The 15000-nt window shown below is 42.3% G+C and overlaps 2 protein-coding genes across 2 annotated transcripts in view; one reads left to right on the top strand and one right to left on the bottom strand.

Moving 5' to 3' along the window:
• LOC131975061 (tetratricopeptide repeat protein 16) overlaps nucleotides 1–2826 on the top strand; it is a 17545-nt gene extending 14719 nt beyond the window's left edge. Inside the window, exon 11 of the mRNA XM_059337592.1 lies at nucleotides 2369–2826. Coding sequence (XP_059193575.1) covers nucleotides 2369–2524 — 156 coding nt within the window. The 3' untranslated portion in view covers nucleotides 2525–2826. The remainder of the gene's footprint in view (nucleotides 1–2368) is intronic.
• A 9126-nt stretch (nucleotides 2827–11952) lies between these two features.
• The window catches only part of mymk (myomaker, myoblast fusion factor), a 7589-nt gene continuing 4541 nt past the window's right edge, over nucleotides 11953–15000 (bottom strand). The window contains exons 3-6 of the mRNA XM_059337837.1: nucleotides 14440–14588; nucleotides 13159–13275; nucleotides 12928–13068; nucleotides 11953–12147 (exon numbers count right to left, since the gene is read on the bottom strand). Coding sequence (XP_059193820.1) covers nucleotides 11953–12147; nucleotides 12928–13068; nucleotides 13159–13275; nucleotides 14440–14588 — 602 coding nt within the window. The remainder of the gene's footprint in view (nucleotides 12148–12927; nucleotides 13069–13158; nucleotides 13276–14439; nucleotides 14589–15000) is intronic.

Below are 15000 nucleotides of genomic sequence, written 5' to 3'. Positions count from 1 at the left end.
AATCATGACGATTTATTTGACCTTTGACACCAAAAATGTAGTTACTGCACTCTGGTTTTGCATTGCTGTAAAAAAATTAGCCGTGCATTAGCTGGTCACATTAGACGTTCAATAGCTGGTTGCAGTAGCCGTTCATTAGCCGGTCACATTAGCCGTTCATTAGCCGGTCACATTAGCTGGTCGCATTAGCCGTTCATTAGCTGGTCGCAGTAGCCGTTCATTAGCCGGTCACATTAGCCGTTCATTAGCCGGTCACATTAGCTGGTCGCATTAGCCGTTCGCAGTAGCCAGTCACATTAGCTGGTCGCAGTAGCCGGTCAAATTAGCCGTTCATTAGCCAGTCGCAGTAGCTGGTCTTATTAGCCGGTTGCAGGAGCCAGCCGCAGTAGCCGTTCATTAGCCGGTCGCAGTAGCCAGTCGCATTAGCCGGTCACATTAGCCAGTCGCAGTAGCTGGTCACATTAGCTGGTCACATTAGCCAGTCGCAGTAGCTGGTCACATTAGCCGGTCACATTAGCCAGTCGCAGTAGCTGGTCATATTAGCCGTTCATTAGCCAGTCGCAGTAGCCGGTCGCATTAGCCGGTCACATTAGCCAGTCGCAGTAGCTGGTCACATTAGCCGTTTATTAGCCGGTTGCAGGAGCCGGTCGCAGTAGCCGGTCGCAGTAGCCGTTCATTAGCCAGTCGCAGTAGCCGGTCGCATTAGCCGGTCACATTAGCCGTCGCAGTAGCTGGTCACATTAGCCAGTCGCAGTAGCCGGTCACATTAGCCAGTCGCAGTAGCTGGTCATATTAGCCGGTCACATTAGCCAGTCGCAGTAGCTGGTCACATTAGCCAGTCGCAGTAGCTGGTCACATTAGCCGGTCACATTAGCCAGTCGCAGTAGCTGGTCATATTAGCCGTTCATTAGCCAGTCGCAGTAGCCGGTCGCATTAGCCGGTCACATTAGCCAGTCGCAGTAGCTGGTCACATTAGCCGTTTATTAGCCGGTTGCAGGAGCCGGTCGCAGTAGCCGGTCGCAGTAGCCGTTCATTAGCCAGTCGCAGTAGCCGGTCGCATTAGCCGGTCACATTAGCCGTCGCAGTAGCTGGTCACATTAGCCAGTCGCAGTAGCCGGTCACATTAGCCAGTCGCAGTAGCTGGTCATATTAGCCGGTCACATTAGCCAGTCGCAGTAGCTGGTCACATTAGCCAGTCGCAGTAGCTGGTCACATTAGCCGGTCACATTAGCCAGTCGCAGTAGCTGGCCATATTAGCCGTTCATTAGCCAGTCGCAGTAGCTGGTCATATTAGCTGGTCACATTAGCCGTCGCAGTAGATGGTCACATTAGCCGGTCACATTAGCCAGTCGCAGTAGCTGGTCACATTAGCCGGTCACATTAGCCAGTCGCAGTAGCTGGTCATATTAGCCGTTCATTAGCCACTCGCAGTAGCCGGTCGCATTAGCCGGTCACATTAGCCAGTCGCAGTAGCTGGTCACATTAGCCGTTTATTAGCCGGTTGCAGGAGCCGGTCGCAGTAGCCGTTCATTAGCAAGTTGCAGTAGCCGGTCGCATTAGCCGGTCACATTAGCTGGTCGCATTAGCCGTTCGCAGTAGACAGTCACATTAGCTGGTCGCAGTAGCCGGTTATATTAGCCGTTCATTAGCCAGTCGCAGTAGCTGGTCACATTAGCCGTTTATTAGCCGGTCGCAGTAGCCGTTCATTAGCCAGTCGCAGTAGCCGGTCACATTAGCCGTTCATTAGCCGTTTGCAGTAGGTGACATTAGTTATATTATCGGTAGCGACGGCACAAAGTGTCAAACTGAAAGGCGGCGTATTATCCTGCTGAAATGACGCATATCCCCACCCAGTGTTGAGGAGAAGGCCATGTTCCCATCAGATATTCGATTTTCTCAGTTGCATGTAAACTGGGACAAGGACAGAAGTCTGATAAGATGCACAAAACGATTTTGAAGCATAGCTCCATTAAACTGTGCATGTAAACACAGTAAGCGTGGTCAGTGCAGTTACTGCGGTCTGCTTTGGTTTTGAGATGGATTTTGCAGTTACTGCAATTTTTATCATTATTTCTTTGCAATAAAGCAATATTGATATCCAAGATAAAACAGACATCAAGGAGTTCATTTTAGTCATAACTCAATTTCAACCAAAAATGTAGTTACTGTAGTTCGGCTTTGTAGGGCAGCATGTCAACAACAACAACAACAGCATGATAAAAGTCACCCAAACACAAGCTTCAACGTTTCAGAACCTGAGCAGCAACAACTGATTCTAAATCAAACAGCTCTTATTAACAGTTATTAAAGAGGATCTGGAGGAATCTGAAGGTGTTCTCCAGCTGACCTCCAGCTTCTGTGTTGGCAGGTTAAAGACGTGGTTCGCTCATTTCTCCGTGACCGTCCCACCGTGCACCACACTGGGCCACGCCTCACCACACACCTCCCCCCACCTGCTCCTCCGACACCTCCTGCACCTCCGACACCTCCACCCACACAGGAGAACAGGAGCAGTCCGCCTTGAGGCTCAAGAGGAGGTCCAACAACAAGACATGTGGGCCGTTCTGAGTCCACAGCTCAGAAGAAAAAAAACAGTTCTTTAATTTGAAATGTTCTTTAAACTTTGTGATGTGTTTCTCTTAGTCTAAGGCTTTAAATCATTCCTCAATGTGCTTAAACTACTGCTGTACATTTAATAAATCAGTTGTTTTCACCACCGTTTATACTTGTCCAACTTGCTCAATTCAGTGTCATTCTTTAAACACCTAAATTGAAGACTAATGTGTCAAGAATTGACCAAATGAATGATGATGTTTTGGTGAAACTGTGTTGAAAAACTTCACAATCTCCCACAATTCCAAGAAATGAGATAAACAACAAATGACCTCCAGTTTCACTCTGTTTTATGCTCTTTGTCTTCATCCCCTGATATTTTTCTCTGCCAATAGTAAAATAAAACATACCTGCTCATAAACATTAATAACATTAAAGTAGTATCAGCACCCCCAAAGACCAAAAATGCACAAAATGACCAAAAAAGACACTATTTATTCAACATTTTGCTAATCGTTATTCAACATAAAACAGTCAATAATTCAGCAAAACCAGGTGAAAGCTGTAACTGTTTTATATCGATTATCTTATTGAAAATAAATCTGATTAATGAACCAGCCCTACAAGAAATACACAGTTTGTGAACAAAGCAGAAATAGAAATAAACTACAAACAAACACTTCATGTTGCATCTAAATAATCCTAAATGAATTCATACAGAAGTTAAAAGACAGAACTAGTGTTATGATCCTTTCGTCAGGGTGTTATAATGCTCTTTGGTCCAGCAGGTGGCAGCAGAGGCTCAGTTCAGCTCCGTGGCTGTTCTCAGGCTGATCTCTGATCTCTAACATCTTGTTGTTTCTGTGACATGAGATCTAAACGTTCGGCTTCATCTGCATCGTACAAGTGATCGCATTCGTCCAGTTTACTCAATTCAGTGTCATTCTTTGGATATCTAAATTCAGGAATAGTGTGTCAAGAATTGACCAAATTAATGATAATAATGATAATGATGTTTTGGTGAAACTGTGTGTTAAAAACCTGACAAACTCCCACAATTACAAGACGTGAGATAAACAACAAATTACTTCCAGTTTCTCTCTGTTTTGTGCACTTTGTCTTCATCCCCTGATATTTTTCTCTGCCAATAGTAAAATAATACACTGTAAAAAAAAAGATAAACAATAGCTACTCAATAAATTTGAGGCAACAGATTGCACGCAATATTATTAATTAAATCTAACTACGTTACAAGTTGAGTTAATAACTTAACAGGAAGTGTTAAGTGGCAATTAAAAACAGACTATTTCTATTGTGTTGGATTCATTCAAAATTATTTTGATTTAGAATTACATACACATAAAGATTATATTTAATGTGATCAAAATAAGTAGATTCTATCTCAAACATTTTTATATTAAAGTTACTTAAACAACTGCCTCAAAATCAAGGACGCATTTATATTTAATGCATTTTATCAAATATATGAAGTAAAATGAAATGACTACATAATAAGTTATTACAGTGTACATACCTGCTCATAAACATGAATAACATTAATGTAGTATCAGCACCTGTTCTCTGAAGTCATGTGCTACGTAGGTTTTTACTTTCTCAGATTCCTCATAATACAAAAGATATCATTTTTAATAATGGATGAGCTGCAGCAGATGTTCTTAATCAAAGTAAATAATGTAGGACAGAGAGTTCAAACACTGTCTGAGGTCTCACCCAGCTGAAACTAGTGTGTTTGTGCTTGTATGGTGCATTGTTTGACCTCATCTAAAGTCAAAAGGCTTCTCTGGACCCAGAGCGTCACAGAGAGGGGCGAGAGACGCCGTAAATCCTACCGATGGGGATAACAGCGCTCACTTCTCTCTGGAAGGCCTTCGTGATGTTTCACTCAGCTGGGCTCATGGACAGTGACAGTGTGAGAAGTTGAGACTCGTGCACAGCTGGCGTCCTTGTTCCAGTCTGCAGGCGGAACAAGGTGGAGGCTCAGACGGCTGGATGTCAGCAGGCTGAGCCTTTATGGCTCCTTTATGGAGGAGCAGCCTTCTGACTGGAGCTGGCTGCATCTATCTCTTTTATAATTGTTAACGTTCAAGTCAAGTCAAGTATAGTTTATTTGTCCCAACTTGGGCAATTTGTTTGCAGTCTAGGTGTATAAAATCCATAAAAAACAATACATTCCAACACACATACATACAACAGATCACAGCCTCATTATATATATATATATCTAAAGATAAAACAAACAAAACAATAGTCAACAGAAGGCAATTCCAGGTGAAGTGTCAACTACATAAGTCCCCAACCTCAACAACATCCTCATCGTCAATATCAAACTCATCATCATCATCACTATCACCATCATGGTTCAACCAGGTTCAGTTCCCTAATGGAAGTGGGGATGAATGAATATCTGGACCTGTTCTTTCATAAGACCCACCAGCTGGTCCCAGACAGACTCAGAGCTGAGAGGATGGGACCGTCTGAACAGATCCTCCTAGCTTTCCTCACTACTTGCCTTTTAAATAAACAATTCAAATCAACAAACTGAGTCCCCACAATCTTGCTAGCAACCTTCACAATGCCCTGTAGGGCATTTTTATGTTTAATTCCAAGGTTACCATACCAGCAAATGATAGAAAATGAAATAACAGATTCGATAAAAGATCTGTAGAACAGAGTCATTAAGGTCTTATCAGCTTTTTCTGAAGGTTTACGGGCACAGAATCAACAGCACTACCATCAGAGACTGAGAGTGCAGTGAAACCGTAGCGGTGAATTACGTAGGAAATGTTCAGGTGTGTCACATGATGCTATTGATAGGTCTGTCATGATCATTACTATATGGACTTATTGTTCAATATATAAAAATGGACACGATAGTTTTTTTCTGGACTCAATATATTTTCCTTTATATGCGTGACTTTTTTTGTGTGTGTGTTTAAAGTAAAGCTGCAAATGTTTGAAAGGCAACATGAATTGCCAAAAAACACTATATTTCCCAAGCAGCCATTCCAGCTGTTTATATGTTATTTTAATAATACATTTACATTTAGTCATTTAGCAGACGCTTTTATCCAAAGTTACTTACAGGAAGAACAAAAGCAAACAATCAAGGTAATAATAAAAAATAATAATATTATATTATATTATTATAATAATACAATAATATAATACATAATGATTATCTCAGTGCAATATTAATAGAGCCTGAAGGTCTATTTTATTTGTTTTGGTTGTAGTTTATTTATTTATGTTTGATTTATCTAGGATATTTTAATATTTCTCTTCCACATTTCAATTCCAATGTTTAATATTCTCGAGGTTTAAAAATTAATTGCTGTGGAAAAGAATGTACTTATTATGCTCTACTATTGTTCTAAAACTTAAACAACATCAATACAACGATACTGTCGTTTATCGTGATAGTTTCTCTGAAAATATATCGTCCTAATAATGTGTTATAGTGACGGGCCTAACTGTTGAGCCCAGAGAGACTGACATCGCCATAGAAACATCTGTCAGTTATCGGATATGTTTATTGAATGCAACAACCCACAAATTACTTGTTTCAATTTCTCTGCACATTTTGAAGATTGGCTTTTTGGCCACTGAGCAGCCTTCATAGGAATGAACAGAGCCCCGTCTCCAACACTGTATCCAGATTTCTTTATACCGCCATGGTGCAGTGTAGCAAATACTTCAGACGAGACACGATTTAGAGTAAAAATTGGCATATAAAATCATGACTAGAAGTTGGAACAACTCAAACATCTCTTCTGTGAAGATTAATATCGTTAGAATGACAGAAATCAGAAAAAAGGAAAAACGCAAGTTGAGATTCTCTGATAAATTATTTTTAAAAAATTGGAATAAAATGGAATTTAAAGTACAGTAGTGTCACGAATATTGGAAAAAATCTTGGGTCTTGAACTTGAAGTATTGTCATGTTTCCAGCCTCTCCTGTCCTCTCCTCTCTGCTCTGTGTAAACAGCCTCTCCTGTCCTCTCCTCTCAGCTCTGTGTAAACAGCCTCTCCTGTCCTCTCCTCTCTGCTCTGTGTAAACAGCCTCTCCTGTCCTCTCCTCTCTGCTCTGTGTAAACAATCATGTCTTCAGTGTCTCTGAGGAGAATTTAATGTTTTTAACAGGATCTGGTTTATTTTAAATGACACATGGAGAATAAAGAGATTCTGACACTAATATCAACATTTTAACACAAGTTTGGTCACTTTTTTCTCATGGAAACTTGATGACCCGTTCAAGGACCTTCGGAAAGTTCAAACTCTGATGATAACGCCTGCTTTTACAGTTTCTCTCTACGATAATTCTGCGATGTATTTTTGGTGAAAGAAAACGTGTTTGGAACCCGGCCGTACGGTTCAGAGGGTTCAGATATGTTGATGTAGTACTCGTATGTTATATGTGGAAGCAGAAATTGAGAAAATGTAAAAATATAACTCAGCTGCCTTTAACTGCCCCGGTGTCTAAGAATAAATCAGCGATGAGTCGGCTTTGCATAATGGAATACTGAGTCATGCTTTGCTGGAATCGACTTACATCTCTGATTAGTTTTCTTGTTTTTTTACTGTCAAAAAGCACTTTATATTGCTGCTGTGTATGTTGTGACAAAACCATCGTGACTCAAAGTCCATTCACTAACTTTTTCTGGAGCTTTTAAACACTAAAATGCAGTTAAAAGCTCAGAGAAAAAGCTAGTTAGCAGACTTTGATTTAGGATCACTTTGTGAAATGAACTTCTACACTCCAACAAAAGCTAGAATGAAACAAAAAATGAATTATATTTAATATATGTAATGTCTTTGCTCTGAATGTGATGTGTGGCTGCAGCTCCGTGGCGTTCCCACAGAGCAGCTGACCCTGCAGCATTAACAACAGCTGTGGCAACAGCTGACACACAGAGAAAGGAGCTGTGGCACACTGGCTCACCAGAGAAAGTACCACAGCACAGAGTTCAGAGACAAACATACCAAACATACCGAACATACCGAGTCTGTCGCCGTCACTTCACACTGAGCACTTTCTGTCTTTAATCGATTCAAATGAAAATCGATTGTTTTCTCTTTACCTTCTCCGCCGCATGTGGAATATTAGAGTTAAAAACGCTCTTTTCTGGTGCAGAAGTCATATTGTTTTATTTGTTCAGATGTATTTCTTTATTATATTTTAAAAAACCAAGTGAAATTCCACGCCGCTGTGGAATGTGGCGCAGACGACCACGGAGGAGACGAGCGGCTCGCTCTCGTGTCAATCAGCGCTTATTGTGTTGACACTGTCTGCTTAGCAGGACGGGACGGGTTCAGAGCCTCTGATGGCGTCAGGACGGGTTCAGACCCTCTGATGGTGTCAGGACGGGTTCAGAGCCTCTGATGGCGTCAGGACGGGTTCAGACCCTCTGATGGTGTCTGGACGGGTTCAGACCCTCTGATGGTGTCAGGACGGGTTCAGACCCTCTGATGGTGTCTGGACGGGTTCAGAGCCTCTGATGGTGTCTGGACGGGTTCAGAGCCTCTGATGGTGTCTGGACGGGTTCAGACCCTCTGATGGTGTCAGGACGGGTTCAGACCCTCTGATGGTGTCTGGACGGGTTCAGAGCCTCTGATGGTGTCTGGACGGGTTCAGAGCCTCTGATGGTGTCTGGACGGGTTCAGACCCTCTGATGGTGTCTGGACGGGTTCAGACCCTCTGATGGTGTCAGGACGGGTTCAGAGCCTCTGATGGTGTCTGGACGGGTTCAGACCCTCTGATGGCGTCTGGACGGGTTCAGAGCCTCTGATGGCGTCTGGACGGGTTCAGACCCTCTGATGGTGTCAGGACGGGTTCAGACCCTCTGATGGTATTAGCTATTAGCCGCTAACGGCGCTAATAGCCGCTAGCGACGCTAATAGCCCCGCTACCATAACGCCGGTGATCTCAGCGGAGCCCCCAGAGACCTTTCGCCTTTCAACTTTCGCTCTAAACTATTTAAAACACCGTCTACAGCTAAAGAGAGTTTCGCGTCTGCAGCAGACATGTTGGATCCGTAAGAAAACTACAAGCTTCCAAGTGCCGAGTAGTACGCGTCATCGTCTTGCCGTCCCTCCCTGCTCTGTGATTGGATCCCTAAAACAGGACTAAGAAACGGCCCTAGTTTCCAGACTCCGCCGCAGTTCGAAATTAAATTTGAGCGCGCAAGGCAGTCTGGGTATACCCAGGCTATAAAATTACCCAAAGAAGACCCTAAAAGACATGAAATGACCAAAAAATACCCCAAAAAAGACAAAAAATTTAACAAAATGACCAAAAAAGAAACAACATGACCAAAAATAGACACACAATGGCCAAAAAATACACTAAATGACCAAAAAGAAAAAGACACAAAATGACCAAAAAAAGACACAAATGACGTTAAATGAACAAAAGAGAAACGAAATGACAAAAAAAGACATAAAAGACCAAAATAAAAACCTTAAATGAGAGCAGCAGAGCAGCGTTGGTGTCCCACATGAAACCAAACTGCAGCATGTGATTCAGACATCTCTGAACTTCCTGTATCACGTTTTTACTGAACTATATCACTCCAGACTGAGGAGATTTTGCAGGTCAGGGCTTGAGTTAGGGGTCAGGATGAGGATTTTTAAAGTGTTGAATTGTGTTAGGTTTGAGATAAGAGACAGAAGAAAGTCTTGAGGAGTGCAGTAACAGGCTGAATGTGTGTGGGCCTCAGCAGAGCGGTGTGGGACAGACAGTGGTCGTAAAGGAGCTGAAAAGTGTTTCACACTTGTGCAATAAAAGGCTCGAGTTCCCGTCCCGTCAGGCCGGGAGGCTCAGCCAGCCGGGTGGTGCCGCTGGCCCAGCCGGCCAAGTCTCTGAGCCCAGACAAAAACACCTTTCTCTGGGCACAGCAGCTGGCGGCTTGGCCCCCGGCTCCAAACATTCCCCATTCACGTTTCGACTGTTTTGTCTAAGATACGCGGAACACGTTTGTAGTCTTTGGGTCGTGTTCGCGGCAGGTGACGTGCGCGGACGCACAACTCGGTGTCGTCCTGAAGGGAGAGTGGAACGGGATACGTGGGTTTGGGATTGGATTAGTGCGGGCCTTGAAGTATGTGCCAGTCAGGGATTTTGTCAATGGTCTGCTTCTGCAAAGTACATATGACGAGGTTATGATAATGGCTCGGAGGGTTGAGGCTGTTAAAATTCCATCCTGTCCCTAAAGAGCAGTTAAAGACCGGGTTACAACTTTTCTTTTCTTTTTTTGAAGCTCAGTTCCATTTAATCAAGATTTCAAAAAGTCATGTGCCATCAAGTCTCTGATGTGATGTTAGCCGTTATTCCCAAGCTTTAAGGCGAGTCATGAAAAGGTGATTTTGTCGACGTTTCCTGAGAACTCTTCAGTACTTTAAAGGTAGATTTGCATGTCAGGCATGTTGTTTAGGTTGGAGATCTTGTTGAGATATCATCTACAATGGCACCAAACAAACTGGGGTCACACAAACCCAGAAGACACAAAATGATAAAGAAAAGATTAAAAAATGGCCAAAAAAATACAAGACAACACACAAAATTATCAATAAAACACATAAAATGACCCAAAAAACATAAAACACACAAAAAAAAGGCATTAAATGACCAAAAAGGACGTAAAATTACGAAAAAAGACAAAAAATGACAATAAAAGATGTAAAATTATTAGTGCCGGGACTTTAACGCGTTAATTAAGATTAATTAATTACACAAAAATTGACTTGTTAAAAAAATTGACGCATTTTAATGGCACTTATTTTTGCAGCGCGGAACGATTCTCACTGGATGAGTTTCAGGAGGAGCGATTATACTGGAGCACCAACTAGCGTTGATGAGTTGAGACAACAACAAACCACAGTGAACATGAAGGAAGAAGCTGATGAGACCTTTGGTTGGCCCCGTGGATGATGGGACATTTAGTTACTAAAAACCAACGGATGGAAGCGTCCATAAGAGCATGGTTGTGTTGCTAGGCAACAAGGAATTCACATATCACCATAGCAGCACATCCAGCCTCAAGTATCACCTCAATGCTAAACATATAGCAGCTAGCGGCTAGTGTGCTAGCTAGCGTGGATTGTGTTTTACTTCAAAAACCAAAGTATTCTAGTTTACAGAAGGTCTACCTACCTATAGGCTACCTGGATTTATGAAATGTTCTATATTTATTAATATGCTATTGCTACACTTAATGGCAAAAATGTCACTGGTCTGTTGGACTTGAACGGAAATAAACAATATTTTTGTTGCTTAAGCTTATGTATTCAGTCATTATTCAATGGTATACTAAAAATCCATGTGAAAAAAATTACTTCTCACTGTTCTCAGGTCAAATATTTATATGCGATTAAAATGCGATTAATTTCGATTAATTCAATACAAAGCCTCTAATTAATTAGATTCATTTTTTAATCGAGTCCCGGCCCTAAAAATGATTAAAAATCACAAAACAGAGCAGGAAAACGACCGTTTTACTTTTAGTTTTATTTTCAAAATATGACAAGATTATCAAAAAGAAACACTCTATACAGAATATACAATCATCCACAATGCAATAAATAACAACATGACAATAATAATAATAATGAAAGTAGAGTTTTCATCAGTCTGAACAGACACATCAGGGAGTCAGTGAAGTTAACAGACAGAAGAGCTGCTGGTCCAGAAACCATCCGATGCTCCGTCTGCTCCGTCTGATGCTCCACATGACACATTTGGCACCTCGCGGACGTATAAAAACGGTAAAATGTGCTTTTACAGTCTTGTAATTCTCATAAAGGAGGCGAGCCGCGTGCTTCCTTTCCTGAGAGAGACGGGAAGGAGAAAGAGGAGGAGGAGGAGACAGACAGACAGAGGCTCTCCCCTGAGGAACATTTCTAAAGACAATTTATATATTTTGGAGAGATAAACCATCTGCCTGTTTGTTCTCCTCATAAATATTCCAGTCAGTTTTACTGGCTCGTCCCAGCCACCGTCTCCCTGTTCTTGCTGTGTGTGTTCTTGCTGTCCCGGGCTTCAGACGGCTGTCTTCTTATCGGGTCTTTGAGGGCTCCGGGGACCGCTCGGCCTCTTTGTTCTCGCCCTTTAAATGTAAGAACCGCACCAGGGTTCTTCTGCTTCTTCACTGGCCGGCTGCATTCCTAAAATCGCTGCTGAGCTTAAATATTCTACCAGCCAAAAGTTTTTCAGAGTAGAAAGGAACGTCCTCATGATGTTGGTTTCCTGCTGGAGAAGATGAACTTAGCAGCCACGTACGAGTTTATCAGCTCCGTCTGACAGTTATTTGGTGATTGTCCCGTTTCCCCGACCACTATCTCCTCCTGCTCCTCAGGAGGAGACGGACTGGCGGTCCTGTTTCTGGCTCACTTCCAGCCGTTCATCTCTTTCAGCTGCTTGATGCTGGTCCCTTTGACGGGCGTGGAGGGGGGGGGGCTGTAGAGGGGCAGGATGGGGGTGCTGCAGCGCTCTGTGGGGACCGTCCACACCGTCCCCAACGAGGACTTCTTCTTCTTCTTCGGCTTGTCTGTCTTCTCCTTAGAAGAGCCAGGAGACATGGACTGGAGAGGGAACAGTAAGGCAGCAGGGTTAGGACATATGAGCTGGACTAAAAGTGAATGATGCAACCTAAACTTCATATAGAAGTTTAGATATGCAAATGAGGGGTGACCTCATTAAGTATGCACTAATTTGCATATAGGTCCAGGACAGAAATCTGAACAGTTATTTCAGAAAATACTGTCAAAAACCACAAAAAAAAATCTAATTTTGTCATGTTTCAGGAACAAAATGTTGTATAAATCAGGGTATGAATAATTGAATAAAGTTAGGAATTAAACTTCTACTCTTCATATATTCTTGTAGAAGTTTAGACATGCAAATGAGGCCTGAACTAATTAAATATGCACTAATTTGCGTATATTTCCAGGACAGAAGTCTGAACATTGGATAAAGCAAATTTCAAAGTTATTTTATTTTGCTGATAAATTAAATTTAAAGATTTTTTCAGAAGTAAACTGGGAAATCTCTTTTTATCATAGGAGATAAATACTGTCAAAAGAAAAAAATCTAATTTTATCCTGTTTTTAGGAACAAAATGTCTATAAATCAGGATATGAATGATTGAAGATCGTGAGGAATAAAACCAGTCACCTATATGTTTGTTTGGGATGTTATTCTGACATGTTATGGAAGAAAAATAGCCCAAAACCTCAAAATTGGCCAGTGCATGAAATAAGAATGTTTTGGCCTGTAGTGTCTGGCCTTAAACCCGTCCCACCCTCACATGTGACCTTTTTACATTTATATTTATATTAATATTAATATTTAGAGTGACGTACGCAGCAGCAGAGCCCGAACCAGCTGAGCTTGGCAGCGCTGCGTCCCGTCCCGGCGTATCGGTTCTTCTTGGGCAGCAGCAGGACGAAGGACACGGCCAGAGACAGGTGGTAGAAGCTGTGGACGTAGGAGTAGTCCCACTCCTGCAGGAAACATCCAAACAGGATGGAGTGGTTAGATGGACTGTTATTAACTGTGTGTGTGTGTGTGTTAGTTTCATGTTGATGAGTCACCTCAAAGTAGAAGCGCAGCATCAGAGCCAGAGCCCCGAAGCAGCAGCCCGGCCCGACCTGCTGCGTGTACACCGCCTTCTCTGGGTACACCGCCCTCAGCTGCTTCATCTTCTGCAGCTGGAGCAGCACACAGTCAGGAGACAGAGCAGGAACATGAGAAGATAAGTCGAGAGGAGAAGGGACTTGTGTTTCACAGCAATATACAAAATCTCTATAAATCTATAAGTCCTGCAGCTCTAATCAGCTCCATCATGGCTAGAAGAGGGAACAACTCACACAGTTAGAATGAGAGAAATCAGAAAAAGAGAAAAAGTTAGTTGAATTTCTCTGATATATATATATATATATTTTTTTTTAAATTGGAATAAAATGGAATTTATATATGCAACAATTTTCCAAGTCTCACAAATATTGTTGCAAACACAAAATGTCCAAAAATTGACTTAAAATTACCAAAAAAGACACAACATTACCAAAAAATGACATAAAATTAACAAAAAAGTTGTCTTACGACAAAAAACAACACAAAATGACAAAAAAATCACACAAAATTACCAAAAAAATGACATGAAATTACGAAAAAAGTTGTAAAATGACAAAATAATGATACAAAATGACCAAAAACAGTTTTCTCAACATATTGTACATATTGAAGTGTTGTCATGTTTCCAGCCTCTCCTGTCCTCTCCTCTCTGCTCTGTGTAAACAGCCTCTCCTGTCCTCTCCCCTCTGCTCTGTGTAAACAGCCTCTCCTGTCCTCTCCTCTCTGCTCTGTGTAAACAGCCTCTCCTGTCCTCTCCCCTCTGCTCTGTGTAAACAGCCTCTCCTGTCCTCTCCTCTCTGCTCTGTGTAAACAGCCTCTCCTGTCCTCTCCTCTCTGCTCTGTGTAAACAGCCTCTCCTGTCCTCTCCTCTCTGCTCTGTGTAAACAGCCTCTCCTGTCCTCTCCTCTCTGCTCTGTGTAAACAGCCTCTCCTGTCCTCTCCTCTCTGCTCTGTGTAAACAGATCTGGAATCTGGAACAGGATCTGGTTAGTGCCAACGCTTTATTTTAAATGACACATGGAGAATAAAGAGATTCTGACACTAATATCAACATTTAACACAAGCTTTGGTCACTTTTTAGACCAGAAACATTTGTAACCAATGATGCCTTCAAGGACTGTCAGAAAGCTCACATTTCTGACAATAATGCCCGTTTTTCTCATGGCTTTCTATGATAAACGGTGTGATTTTGGTGATTTCTTAAAGAAAACATAGAGAGTAGCAGCAGTGAGACTCACCCATTTGACGGTGATGATGAAGACGGCGGACCCGATGGGTCCGGAGTAGACCCCGTAGCCCCAGCGGTCCTGGAAGATCCTCACCGCGATGGTCAGCACCCCGAACATGGTGATGCTGGAGCGCTGCGGCTCGTCGAAGTCTCCCAGAGCTGCAAACAGCAGGGAGACACTCTCATTCATAGAGTCTGCATGATGACATCACAGAGATCATCATCACAGTCTGTCTGTTTACTCATTCAGCCCAAATATCACACAGAACTCCTGCGTATTAGGATGTGAAGAGGATTTAACAGTCTGAAGGCTTGCACTGCAGCCAAACATGGAAACCATGATGCCTTCACAGTTTGTATTCTGGCGTCCTTCACAAGGAATTCACACACTTATATAAAGTTTATCAAGCCAAATATCCCCGAGGCCGACCTGCCAGAAATATAGACTAAATATAGACTAAATATAGACTAAATATAGACTAAATATAGACTAAATATAGACTAAATATAGACTAAATATAGACGACTCAAATCAATCATCATAGAAGAGCTCTGGAATAAACAGGCTGGC

The sequence above is a fragment of the Centropristis striata genome, chromosome 7, assembly GCF_030273125.1.
Source record: "Centropristis striata isolate RG_2023a ecotype Rhode Island chromosome 7, C.striata_1.0, whole genome shotgun sequence".
Classification (NCBI taxonomy): Eukaryota; Metazoa; Chordata; class Actinopteri; order Perciformes; family Serranidae; genus Centropristis; species Centropristis striata.
The sequence above is the reverse complement of the archived record's forward strand: the minus strand, read 5'-3'. Positions and strand labels throughout refer to the sequence as shown.